At 37.9% G+C, this 14632-nt stretch overlaps 1 protein-coding gene across 7 annotated transcripts in view; it reads left to right on the top strand.

The window, feature by feature from the left end:
- Nucleotides 1-14632, top strand: part of LOC129940902 (very low-density lipoprotein receptor-like) — a 388737-nt gene that overhangs the window by 300295 nt on the left and 73810 nt on the right. For all 7 annotated transcript variants that reach the window (XM_056049426.1, XM_056049430.1, XM_056049424.1 and 4 more), the window contains one exon: nt 9312-9538. In XM_056049426.1, coding sequence (XP_055905401.1) covers nt 9312-9538 — 227 coding nt within the window. The remainder of the gene's footprint in view (nt 1-9311; nt 9539-14632) is intronic.

The following is a 14632-nucleotide window of genomic DNA, read 5'->3' as shown; positions in this document are numbered from 1 at the left end:
ATCCTTAGTCTACACGCTGCAGCCTTAGGTAAGTTGTCAGAGTGCATCTAATTCCTCTGTTCACTGTCAAGGCTGCTCGTAGCACATCACTGATCACCAATAGAAACATATTGGTTGACAGTTTGTACCCCTGTCTGACTTTACTTTGGGCTTTCAAAATCTTCTGACAACTTACTCCCTATAAGACGTAATATTTGGATACCTCATTAGTCGCATTTACAAGAGAAATGAGATTATCTAGAATACCGTTTCTCCACAAAACAAGCCAGATAAACTCTCTGTTGACAATTTAAAAACTTACTTACTTACTTACTTAAGGTGGCGCTACAGTCCGGGGCGGACCTGGGCCTCAACCAACAAGCGTCTCCAGCCAGCTCGGTCCCTAGCTAGCTGTCTCCAGTTTCGCACGCCAAGTTGGTTGAGGTCCTCTCCCACCTGGGTGCGCCACCTGAGTCGCGGTCTTCCTCTACTGCGCCGTCCCTCGGGATTGGATTCGAAGACCTTCCGGGCTGGAGCGTTGATGTCCATCCGCTCTACATGACCTAGCCATCTAAGCCGTTGGACTTTGATTCTGCTAACTAGGTCAGTGTCGCTGTACAGCCCGTACAGCTCGTCGTTATATCTTCTCCTCCATTCTCCATCTATGCGTACGGGACCAAAAATCGCCCGAAGAATTTTTCTCTCAAAGCATCCTAAGACGCTCTCATCTTTCTTTGACAGGGTCCAGGCCTCAGCGCCATAAATGAGAACCGGGATGATGAGTGTCTTATAGATGGTGATTTTACATGCTCGAGAGAGGACTTTACTTCTCAATTGCCTTCTAAGTCAAAAGAAACAGCGATTTGCAACAATTATTCTTCGTTTGATTTCAGCGCTGGTGTCGTTGTCTGCATTAATAGCGGTGCCTAGGTAGACAAAGTCCTTAACTACCTCAAAGTTATAGCTGTCCATGGTGACGTTTTGTCCAAGACGTCGTTGTTCAGTGTCCTTTTTTGATGACAGCATATACTTGGTCTTGCCCTCATTGACCACTAAACCCATCTTCTTCGCTTCCGTCGCAATGCTCAAAAACGCTCCACTGACATCACGCTTTGATCTTCCAATTATGTCAATATCATCTGCGTATCCGAGTAATTGGATGGATCTTTGGAAGATTGTGCCTCTAGTGTTGACGGTTGAGTTTTGCACAATTCTTTCCAGAACGATGTTGAAGAAGTCGCATGACAATGCATCGCCTTGCCTAAAACCTTTTTTGACATCAAATGCATCGGTAAGATCTTTTCCGACCTTGATAGAGCAGCGTGCATTCTCCATCGTCATTCTGCACAAACGGATAAGTTTGACAGGGATGCCAAAACTAGACATTGCTCGGTAGAGCTCTTCCCTATAGATGCTGTCATACGCGGCTTTAAAATCGATAAAGAGATGGTGGGTATCGATTTGAAGCTCCTGGGTTTTTTCCAAGATCTGCCGTAGTGTGAATATTTGGTCGAAAGTGGACTTTCCTGGTCTGAAGCCACACTGATAAGGACCAATCAGGTTGTTGACGAATGGCTTCAGACGTTCACATAATACGGCAGAGAGGATCTTATACGCAATGTTAAGAAGACTGATGCCTCTGTAGTTGGCGCAGTTTAGAGGGTCTCCTTTCTTATGTATCGGGCACACTATGCTGAGATTCCACTCATCGGGCATGCTTTCTTCCGACCAAATTTTGCAGATGAGTTGGTGCATGCTCCGTACCAAGTCATCGCCTGCTGCTTTGAATAGTTCGGCAGCGATGCCGTCAGCTCCAGCAGCTTTGTTTGACTTAAGTTTAGATATAGCTATCTTCACTTCGTCAAGGTCGGGTAGGCGGAATTGTTGATCTGCGTCGCCGAGGTTGAGTGGTTCTATCTCCCTTACAGCGGAATTCGGTTCGTCATCGCCGTTATATAATTTGGAGAAGTGATCTTTCCATATTCTCAGCATCGACTGTGGTTCTACTACGATGTTCCCTTGATCGTCTTTACAGGCTTCGGTTCGTGGCTGGTAGCCTTGGGAGGTTTTTTTTACCTTTTGGTAAAATTTACGAACCTCATTCCTGTTGTGACATCCCTCTATCTCCTCGATCGCGCGCTTCTCATGCTCTCTTTTTTTCCGTCTAAGAAGCCGGTGTTCCTCTCTCCTCTTCTGCTCGTAGAGCTCGCGAGCAGCTCTCGTCCTTTTGTGCAGCGCCGTTTTGTATGCCTCTTGTTTCGCTGCGTGAGCTTGCTGGCATTCGTCGTCAAACCAGGGGTTTCGCTGTGGTGGCCGTGTGAAACCTAGCACTTCAGAGGCGGCATCTCTGATGGCTGCAAGGCAATGTTGCCACTGGTTTTCAATGCTTAATGCAGGAAGCATAGGACTCCTTAGGAGGTTATTAGAGACACGATCGGAAAAGGACATGGCAGTCTCTTGCGATTGTAGCCGTCTAACGTCGAATCTTCTCACAGTACTTCCTTGTTTTGGCTTGGATCGGGATATCCGTAGCCGTACCTTGGCTACAACGAGGTAGTGGTCCGAGTCAATGTTGGCCTCTCGGAATGTTCGGATATCCTGGATACTGGAGAAGTGTCGTGCGTCGATCGCAATGTGGTCAATCTGGTTGACGGTTGATTGATCAGGAGATTTCCATGTCCCCTTGTGGATATTAAGATGCGTGAACTGCGTACTAGCTACCAGAACGTCTCGCCCCGCAGCGAAATCGACCAGCCTGAATCCGTTGTCGGAGGTAGTGTCGTGCAGGCTGTATCTCCCGATTATGCCACCAAAGATGTCTTCTCTTCCTAGCTTGGCATTAAAATCTCCTAAGACAATTTTAATGTCATAGCCAGGGCACTGCTCATATGTCTTGTCCAAGAGCTCGAAGAACATATCTTTGGTGTCTTCATCTTTCTCCTCTGTTGGGGCATGCGCGCATATTAGGCTTATGTTGGCGAATTTAGCCTTGATGCGGATTGTCGTGATGCGCTCGCTCACACTGTTGAAACTCAAGACTTTTTGCCTGAGCCTAGTTCCAACAACAAATCCACACCCAAATAGACGCTGTCTTTGTTCTCGGTAGCAGTCGCCGTAGTAGATATCGCAGTCTTTTAGTTTGCGTTTACCCGGTCCATCCCATCGCACTTCTTGGATGGCTGTAATATCTGCCTTGCAGCAGTTTAGGGCTTCCGCTAATTGTTCGGCTGCACGTGGTCTGTTAAGGGACCTAACATTCCACGTACATATCCGAAGTTCGTTGTCCTTATTTCGTTTGCGTGGGTTGTCAACAGTGAATCCGTCCGTATCCGAGGCTTGTTGTTGCTTCGAGACTATGATGTTTTTACGTGGCCAGGAAGTCACCCCGACGGCACAACCCCCAACCTGGAGGGCCAGATCCTTAGTATAACTCCAAGGAAGGGGAGCCGGATGAACCGCTCCTTATAGGCCTGGGCTCCGAATATGTCGAAGAAGCCCTATAAGGTGTTCACTAAGTAGTTCGACCTTACTGGAACTGTAGACGCCACCGTTGATTCTATCTCGAGAATTCGTCCGCTGCCGCCTGGATAAGGAGAGGTGCCTTAGTGGAAACACCTCTCCCCCCCTCTCTCGTTTGCTTAAATTGACAATTTTAAAAGCCTTCTCAAAATCAATGAACAGCAGGTGAAGTCTTGAAGGATATTCAATGCACTCTTCGATGATGATATGCTAGGTTTTGATGTGACCAATGCTGTGGGATTTAGTGCAGAATCCTGCTTGTTCAGCGTCAAGTGTTTCTTCGAGGTATTCTCTTACACGTTCCAAGACAATCTGGCATGTCCAGTTTTCGCACTTCATCACATCTCCTTTTTTGGGAGTTTGACATTGATATTCCCTTTTTCTAGTCATCGGGGAAGTATTAACAGACACATGCGCTTTTATAAGCGATTGCAGCAATTCAGTCCATAAACTTGGCGCTGCTTGCATCAATTCTGCGGAAATCCCACTAGTCATACCGCTTTGTTGTTCTTCAGTACTTTGATCGCAGTACATATCGAGGGAATTATCTAAGTCTTTCACCGGGTATTATTTTGAGCTTTGAATACCAGCGACAGCTTTTGGTTATCCTGTAGAGGGATCTACTTTTGTAACTCGGGCTTCTTCTGTTTTATGAGTTAAATCATTATTGCGTTTCTCACGTCTTACACTGTGCTTCATGCTGTATGTGTTCGTTTTTTACTTAAGAAGCTGCCCAAGTCTCCTCCGAAGGCCAGGTATTGTTTCTTCCTTGCACACGAATACTGATTATTCCTTTTCAGCAACTAATATGAAAACATTTTCTCAACATTCCAATAGTTTTCTATAATGTTATTCTATAAATTAATATAAATGTGTGGTAATCTCAAGCAAGCCCACTGTCAACACCTAATTCTGACATCCAAAAGACTGCTTTTAAACTAAACTCCATCTTCCCGAGCACTGCCTTAACCCTACCCATTGTTCTTCACTTAGCCCTTAAGATATCCACTTGAGTATGTTGAAGGAATCAAGTTGAAGAAATCTCACAATGTGTGGGCCTTCCAATTCCTGCATTCAGTAGCGTCCTGCCTCTTGCTTCCATCGATGTTTATTTAATTGGATTTTTGTATCTTAAAAAGGATTCCAGTTCAAAGGAAACCAAATTAATATCAAACTATTCACAACAGTTTTCCCAAGTGCAATTTATAAAACACGAAATCTTCAATATTTTACTTTATGTTTAAATTCTGTGTCGAATGCTTCAATTCCCACACTTGAATTAATTAAAAAAAACATCCTTTCAACGTTCTGCCACTTGCCATCTTACCACTTACCATCTGCCATTACCATTCACGCCTCCATAAATCAAGCATAAACAAATAATTTAATGTTATACTGTTTGGCAGTATAAATGTGGCCCAAGGGTTACATTCAAGATTGAAGTATTTATTAAAAATTTAATTATTATTTTTGTACGTGCTTGCTCCAATTAGATAAACAAATTATTCGAATTAAAAATTTGTTGTTTTTTTGTCGATTATTTTTTGTTGTGTTCCTCACCTGTACCTTTAAAATATAAAAACAAAAGCAATATCATAAACAAAGATATTGCCTTTTTTCAGTACTCAAACTCATCTCAAAGAGGCACAAGACTTGTTGACCTTTCTTTCTAAAATAAGATTTCTTAACAGGAACAATCGAATGTATCTCGATTGTATTGTGTACATGTACTGAATATGTACAGAAAAGTATTTTGAGTTTTTGTTTTATGTTTCTCTGGTTAAATGAATGACTGCAGAGAGTATTATAAAATATTATGGTGGTAAAAATTCATTTAACATATAACATGGTAAGATATTTGTATGTACATAACGTTGAAACCAACTGGCTACATACAATATTACAAAAATATGACATTTAACAGGTTTTCACTTGAAAATGGTTCAATATATACAATGCACGCCGAAGCGTTTTTCGCGTGTATCCCTCGTTTTTTATTTTGATTGACCTATATACATAGGTTAAACTTTTCAGAACTTTGTTCTTTTCCTTGAAATCCATGTGTCATATTTTCATTCCGAATAGCCCATTATTTGCATAGCTTCCACTTTTGAAACTGTCACAATTTGACTTTCATTCTCAACTACCTCAAAATTATAGCTGTCCATTGTAAAGTTCTTTTCAAGTCGTGGTCGTCCTATAATGTTCTTTCTCAATGACAGCAGAAACTTTTAGTCTTGCCCCCATTGGCCACTAAACCCATCTTCCTCGCGTCTGTCGGAATTCTCAAAACGGCGCCAAATAAATAAATAACGCTTTTATCTTCCAATTATGACAATATTATCGGCGTATCCGAGTAATTGGATAGACCTTTAGAAGATTGTGGCTCTAGTGTTGACGATTGAGTTAGTTTCGCACAATTTGTTCCAGAACGGTGTTGAAGGTGTTCCATGACAGTAGATTAACTTCCCTAAAACCTTTTTTGCCACCAAAAGCATTGGGATTATTGTTCTGCATTACTACGATGTTCCTGTGATCGTCTTTAGAGGTTTTGGTTTTGAGGTTAGTACAAATTGAACCTTATTTCTGTTGTGACATCTCCTTATCTCCTCGATCCCAAGCTTCTTATGCTCCCTTTTTTTTCTTCTGAAAAGCCTTTTTTTGCTCTTTGAGCTCGTAAGCAGCTCTGTTCGATTGTATTGCGCCGTTTTGTATTCCTGTTGTTAAGCTGCGTGAGCAGGAGTTTCGCTGTGCATGTGAAACTCAGCGTTTCAGGAGTGGAATCCCTCCTGGCTATTTGGCAATGTTGCCACTGGTTACCAATAATACTTGATGTAGGCACTCCATGTTTTCTAAAAAGGTTGTTAGAATTGATCAAAAATGATCGAATCTTCTAACAGGACGACCTTGTTTTGGCTTGAATTTGGATATCCATAGCCGTACCGTGGCCAAAACGAAGTAATGGGCCGAGTCAATGTTAACCCCTCGAAGCATTGAGACATCCTGTATACTGAAGAAGTGTTGTTCGTCGATCGCAATGTGGTCAATCTGGTTGACAGTTGATTGATGAGGTTATTTAACTGCGTTTTAGCTACAAAAACTTTCAGCTCTGCAGCCAGCTTGAATTCGTAACTGAAGGTGGTGTCGTGCAGGCTCTATTTCTTGATAGTGCCAGCATAGCTGTCTTCTCTTCCTAGCTTGGCGTTAAAATTTCCTAACAAAATTTTAATGTCGTTGTCAGGGCACTGCTCAGAGCTCATATGGACTGTCCTTGAGCTCATAGAATATGTCTTTTTATTTCTCCTCCATGGGGACATATGGGGCTTTTGTGGGTAAATGTAACCTTGATGCGGATCGTTGTAGTGCGCTTAGTCACAATTTATACCTGTGTATAGTTCCAATCACGAAGAATCTATAACATTCGCCGTAATTTATATCGCAGACTTTTAATGTGTTTGGTCAATCCCATCGCATTTCTAGAATGGCAATAATATCTGCTTTGCCGAAGTTTAGGACTTCCACTAATTGTATGGCTGCACGTGCTCTGTTAAGGGACCTAACATTCCACGTACAAATCCAAAGTTCGTTGTCCTTATTTCGTTTGCTTGGTTCATCATCAGTAGATCGGTCCATATCCGAAGCTTAATGGTGCTTCATAACTACATATCTTTACTTGGTCGGAAAGTAACCCTGAGAGCGCAACGTCGAACTTGGAGGGCTAGATCCTTTGTACAACTCCTTACAGGCCAGGGCTTTGGATTTGTCTTAAAAGTTCTATAAGTTGTTCAACTTGGCTTGAACTGAAGACGCAACCGTTGATTCCAACTCGGGAGTTCCTTTGCTGCCTCTGCATATAAGAAAATGTGCCTTAGTTTAAACACTTTTCCCCCCCTCTAGTTTGATATCGAAATCATCTATTGACTGGGGTTGAAACCCAGTTCGTTGAGGCCTGAATAGAAACTCGGATATATCAAAACTTTTTTTTAAATCTGAAAACGCACTCTTGCAAACAAAATTCAATTTACCCTTAACTTATAAAAACTGTCAAAAGTGACAGTCCACCCAGAACAAACGCGAAAACCCCAGATGTATTAAACAAATCTAGATAAACTCGCTAATAGGTTGAACAAACGCATCTTTTAATTTAAACAAATTAAGTGCTTCTTCAATATCACACAAATATTTGAGTTTAAACAAAACTAAATCTGCCATTTGCCATTAAAAAAGCCATCTTAAGTTTCGTTATAAAGAGTCCTCCATTAAAGGCGGGGAGATTTTAAAACAAGTTTTATATGAGGTATCATATTTTATTTGAAGGTCATATCAATGACATTATGTGTTTAAATAGTCGCCGTGTTTCGATGGATAAAACTCAATTGAAGGGTTCAGTTTTTGGATGCCTTTGGCTGCCATATAAAACTAGCAGTATTTGACACCGATTATCTTGTCTTTGAAATCAGCGATATTTTGAGGTTTATTCGCATAGACCTGCGACTTTAAAAAGTGTCAAAAGAAAGTGTCTATAAAGGGAGCCCAATTTACGTAAACCTTGGCGCAAGATAGCCATGCCATGAAACCGCTTACGCAGAACATTGATTGTTTCTTAAGTGGCACGTGGAGCCATCCTCGTCCCAAATCCAGCAACTTTGCTAATTCACATATCCAATTATTAAAAAATGGGTCTTAAGGCTAAAGATGAGTTTAAAAATAAAATTGGGATCATCTTACAATTACTGCAAATTAAATTATCGAAAACAAGACGCTGCTTATGTTCTTTTACCCGTCTCTGTAACTTGAAACGAAAATTTATTTCTAAAGTGACTGATAATTATTTTGACAGAAAGCAAATGAAACAATATGGCTGCCATGAACTGTCAAAATCAACCCGCTACTATTGTAAAACACTTTGTTTGAGCTTAAACAGAATGACATTTGTCAAGTTTGACATTCAAAATTCCTTTTAAAATCCATTGTACTTAAAGTTAAAAAATAATTAATTAATAATTTCTGCTGGTAAGTTAAAGTCAAAATTTTAAACTCAGTTCAAATTAATTGATTTTTAAGTTTAACGCTTCAAACTTAGTTTCATATGCTCTGAATATTGTAGTACAACTACGACTACTACTTTTTTTGTTTGTAAAAGTACACAGCACAACAGGCTTTGTTTGTTATAACGGAACATTGGGAATAGCACCTTCACTAGTATCCTGTTATAAAAGTCTCACTTTTTGTTTTACTGTAAATTCAAAAAAGCTTTTTGTACCAAACTATTCTGATGTAGTTGTATTATATAAGGATATAACTAGTGTTGCTTTTTTCGTTTATTATTATTGTCTAAAATGCTGGGAGCATCTAAAGGAAGGGGGGCGAATATTTTGCTTTTTGCTGCTCCCTCATGCTCTGAAGCGTTGTTGGCTGTGTCGTGAATCGTGATGAATGGTTATGTAGGTACATTCATGATGAAGTTTTAGTTTCGCCTATGTTCTTTTGTTTAAGTGCCTATATACACGAGTCGAGTTTATAGTACCCCGCGCCTTATCATAGGACCTACTCATTGTGTAGTGCATATATTGTTGTAAGTTTGTTGAGAGAGGGCTTTCATTGCTTTTAGGGTTTTTTGTTGCATGCTCAAAAAAACACTCTTGGCCATATACTAACACTGACACACAGTTCATTATATTTGCTTGTATTCGTAGTAACTGTAGTCACTCTACATTTTTCATCATCATAATATAAAAAACATCAATATAAATAAAGAGTATCTACATATATATCAAAATTTTGTATCTTATTTCTTCTTTTTTCGTGCTTAGATGAAACATGCCGAACAGATGAATTCACATGCGGAAATGGTCGTTGCATTCAAAAACGCTGGATGTGTGATCGTGATGATGACTGTGGAGATGGCAGCGATGAGAAGAATTGTCCATCCATTCAATGCAATTCGAAAACTGATTTTACATGTGCGGACGGTTCGTGCATATCAAAAAAATGGCATTGTGATGGGGATTATGATTGTCATGATGGTTCAGATGAATTGGTAAGTTAGTGTCAAAAATTCCGGACATCTAGTTTAGTTAAAAAGCGAGAGAGAGGGATAGATATCTTCTTCTACTTGAGACTGGAGTTGAGGATAAGCCATGAGAGACGTGACTTTTTGCTATACAATTTTGATTAGGGCTTTATAGTCTTTTTAGTGTTGGAAAGGATATAGGTATCTTCATTCATGTATGAAATTAGATTTTATAACTTTTTTGGTTAGCACCCGCGTTGGGCGCCATCTAATTTTCTGTTTTGAAGTTCCCTTAGGCTGATATATACCGAAATGTGTATTAATGATAACAATGTTTACTCTGTATTCGGTTGGATATGATAAACAAACTGCTAGCTTTGATATTACATTTTCTCTGAAGGTTATAGTTTTCCTAGAAATCCAGCTACATAAACAATAATTACCAACAAATAGGTAATTTTCCTTTGCGAGTATTTTGAACAAAATAATTATTATCATTGTCATAGAGACAGTAGTTAAAGAAGCGCTATTGGCCAAATTGGTGTATCTACGTAACGTATATACAACATCAGTACACAACCAGAAAAAGGGTTATGTTTTTCTTTTTAATTAATTTAAATTCTTTGTAAGAAGAGGGATGATTGATTCTAATAAAACCCCTTTTAAATAGTATTTCGTGGGTGTTTAACATTGTAGTAAGATGATGATACACTTTCTAAGATGAAAACAAGATGCCTTTTTGTCTTACAAAACAACAACAAGCTCAACATGAAATGAGTATTTGAACAAAAGTTTATACTCATGCCCTATAATTATATTTAAGTTTAGAACCTTAAAAGCAATAGATACTATGTATTGTTTGCCTATACCTTTAATACCTACTCGTGTCAGATTTGTATTTTCAGTAATAGATACTTTTTTCCGATGCCTTTGTGTCTTGAAGCTTAAAAGCAAGAACAAGAGTGGTGGTGGTGTGCAAAATGTTAGGTGGTTACTCATTTAATTTGGGAAAGCAAACAAAAAAAATCTACTCTAACTTTTTTATAAGTTGTAAATAAGGTTGAATATTTCATTTACAAGCTCTCGAGTAAGTAGCTATAGTTAAAAGATTTATTTTGAACCTATGTATAGAATACACATTTTTTTTTTCGTTAAATCGATATAATTTCACCTGTGTCCTGTGTGGGTCTTTTTTACTTTAATTCCAAAGTCGTGAAAAATTGTCACCCAACGTGTTGGGAATTTGAGGATATCCCAACTGAAACTTGTCGTTTTGCTTGTAAAAGGGATATTTTTTTTTTTGTAATGTCAATTCAAAAAACCAAGTAAAGGTTTCAAACGTTAAAGCAAATAGAAATAAATGTTTTTTTCTTACTTTCTTTGATTATGTTCAAATGACCACCTCGGGGTCGTTTTCGATTCGAATTATTTGAGGTGATAAAACTTCTATAAAAATCCATATGTTACTTTTTTTGAAAATGGATATATGTACATATGTGTTTAGGTTGTATGTTTTGTTGTTGAATTAAGGTTTAAATTCGTTTAAAAAAAGAAGTTGACGTTTTCATTCAAGTTAATATTAGGTTATTTTTTTTTTATTCTTCCATAAACTAAGTAAAGGGATGTAGCCTTTAGGCTCAACGCGTACTTGAAATTAAATTTAATGGTCTAAATGAAAACAAATAACAACAATGTTCGTCAGATGGTTCGAAAGATGGTAGCCTTGACCATAACAATGAAACAAATTATTAAAAATAGGAAAGGTTGAATGTTGGTATAGGAAATTCGTTTTTAATACCCGGTATTTTTGAGTCCAAAAGAGTATTCAATTATTTCTTAGCCAAAATTTACTTAATTGTGTCCTGCTGTTGTGAAAGAGAAGCAAGATTGGTGTCAAGGTAGGAACTCCAAGCGTGAATTGCCTTTTTATTGATAAGACACTTTTTACATCGAAAACAATATCTTGAGATCTTAAACCGCCAAGAAGATAGAACTATATGATAGCTTCTCACTTAAACGCAATGAACTCCCAGATTTAGTTTAAGGTACTTTTGTACCTAAATAAAACAAGTTGTTTTTCGTTAAAGATATGTTTATTTAAACCTTCATTGCTTTGTCTGTTAAGTAGAAAGTATCATTTCTAAAAAGTGGCTTCCGTTGATGTTGGTACACATTTGCGTCCGGCTTATAGCATCTTGAACGACTTTTTTGACTTTTTTCAAGATTTCTAATTATGAAAGTTCACATTCATGTCGAATTTTCCCACTATCCTAAGGTCTGCAATTGTCTGAGAATTGTTGACATAACTCCGAAACTTAAAGTAATCCCAAACGGAAAAGTCTATGATAGTTAAATCAGGCCATCTTTCTGGTCATGTCATATAACCGGCTCCGGAAATTACGCCAGAATTTTTATTGGAAAAAAACGCCAGAAAATTCTTCATACAAAATTCTGGCTTTTTTTCCTAGAAAAAAATCACAAATTTGTCTGGCAAAATTTCGGAATTTCAGCCATTTTTTCCTAAAAATTTTCTGGTGTTTTTTCCATTTACAGAAATGGAAAAAAGGCAAACAGAAAATATTTGGAAAAAAAGCCAGAAATAAAATTTCTGGCTTTTTTTCCTTTTTATGTTTAGGAAAAAACGCCAGAAAACTGTATTTTGTATAAATTGTTGTAATAAATAAACAGTTTTACTACACATTCCTTGTCTCTATCATCTATTGTAAGAATTATTGTTTAGTTGCATTCGCGGATGTAATATTATGTATTATATGTCAGGTCCTTCCACCAAACGTTGTGTTGTTGTCAAGCAGACATATGAAAATATGCTCAGAGTGCAACTTTAGTTCTAACAGTTGCAGATTCAAACGAAAATTACAAATGTCCATGCTGCCGGAAAATCGTAGCAGACACTTTCCAAGTTTACATTTAGTAAAATATTTTGTTCTTTTCTATTTTGTTAAATAAATTGTTACAATAAAAAAAAAATATTGAAAACTTAAGTGGCAGCCACGCCATAACCGCGCCGGCCCACTCCGCGTCCGCAATGCAATGGCCGAACCGCGCCCGCGACTGACCTCCCTCCCCCCTGAGGGTGCATGTCAGGGGCTGTTTTTTCCTGTTGTGATTAAATGTCTACAATATTGACCAAGTATCGACTTTAAAATGCAAAACATTTTCTGGATTTTTTCCAAATTGATATTAGGAAATTAGGCCAGAATATATCGATTGGTTTTCTGGCCTAATTTCCATTTAGTTTCTGGTTTTTTTCCATTTCTGTCTGGCACAATTTCCAATGTTTCTGGCTTATTTTCTACAAAAAAATTCTGCTTCTTTTTCCAATTTGAAGCAAAAAACATTTTCTGGCGTTTTTTGGTTGCACCGACTTGTTAAAACCACAAATTTTCAATAAGCCCAGCTAATTAAATTATGACAGTAAAATGTCATTTATCATAGACCTGTAGCGTTTACCAGTATCAGTGACAATATTTCCGTGAACACCGCACCATACAGTGCCTTTGAAAGGATTTAATGGCTCTTCGTGCAGAATGACGATTTTGAACAAACAATTCAGAAAAATGCATAAAATCTTTATTTAAATCGATAGTACGGGTTATATAAATTAATGTTTAAATATTATTTTATGCAAATGTTGACCGTGACTGCGCCTTAAATGGTCCATCCGCTTAGTCCAATTTTGGCGGGTATCTCACGAATAAATGTTTCAATGTTGTCTTCCAATGCGCCAATTGAAAAGAGTTTCAACATAGCCTCATAAAAAATATTTTCAAGGCGTTAAATCGCACGATCTAGGCGGTCAATTGACAGGTCCCGAACGTGAAATAAAATGTTCACCGAACTCACCTCTCAATAAGTCCATTGTTAGGCATGTGGCACCGTCTTGTTGAAACCACATGTCATATAAGCCAAGCTCCTGCATTTTGGTCAAAAAAAAGTTGGATATCATCTCTCGGTAGCGCTCACCAATCACAGTTACGTAACGATTCGCATCATCTTTAAAGAAGTACGGTATAATGCTGCCACCAGCCCATAAAACGAACCAAATTGTAGCTCTTACAATGCTTCTGGCTGATATTCACTCCAAAATCGACAATTCTGCTTATAGAGCACGCATTTTTATAATAAAATTCAATAATTTGCAAACGTTGTTCGTTTGTAAGACGATTCATGGTTAAATTATAGCCCAAACTGAAAACTTTTGACAGTGAAACATAACACGAAACGTGCGTCACCTATTTTACCCAGTGTTGCCAAAAAGATAACTAAAAAATCACCCTTTATAAATGGAAATCAGCCTAATCACTCGTCATAATTTTTGACACACCAAGAGGAACTCTTAGTTGATGAGATTGAGAAGCGCTTGACAGCAATTATTCCACTAAGCTTTTGAGGTGTGTAGTAGTTTATTATTTTTCGATAAATATTCTACAACTATCTAACGATGTCATTTCAAGTTTATTTCGATTCCTATTTGAACTTAAATGCATTTGAAAGTCATGAACATAGAGTCAGTCATAAATTAATAAGCGACTTCAGTTCATTACCCAAATAAGTTTCATTGTAAAATTTAAGTTTTGACTAGAATACAACCTTAGTTTATTTTATTTTATAGATGTTCTGCATTGTTCTTGTTTCCTTTATCTCAAATGTGATGCCGTATCTAGTTGATTATCTTTAAACGTCTCTTAGAGGCCATTTAGTTAAATGACGAATAATAAATTATTATCGATTAACCGTTTTCTCACCAGTACTTACCTAAACGATTTTTGTATCACGTAACCTTAAAAAATCTACAGATGTAGCATAAAATTCTTCTACATTTATACATGTCAAATGTTTTTTGACAGATTGAATTCTGTAAACATATTTTTTTGAATACATGCCCACCAATATCTGGCTTTTAGATGTATGTAATTTTCATATTCATTAAGGGAAAGGTGTCAGATGACAATGTATTGAACAAGTCAACTTTGGATATACATACCGTTATGGAAACTGTTCAACGCCAAGTTTAATAAGACTGAAATTAGAACCTAGGGACGTACACCATCCCCTGACACAAGCAAACTCTTTATTTTAGATTTTATTTTATATTTAAGA

Source organism: Eupeodes corollae, chromosome 1 (genome assembly GCF_945859685.1).
Source record: "Eupeodes corollae chromosome 1, idEupCoro1.1, whole genome shotgun sequence".
Taxonomy (NCBI): domain Eukaryota; kingdom Metazoa; phylum Arthropoda; class Insecta; order Diptera; family Syrphidae; genus Eupeodes; species Eupeodes corollae.
The sequence above is the reverse complement of the archived record's forward strand: the minus strand, read 5'-3'. Positions and strand labels throughout refer to the sequence as shown.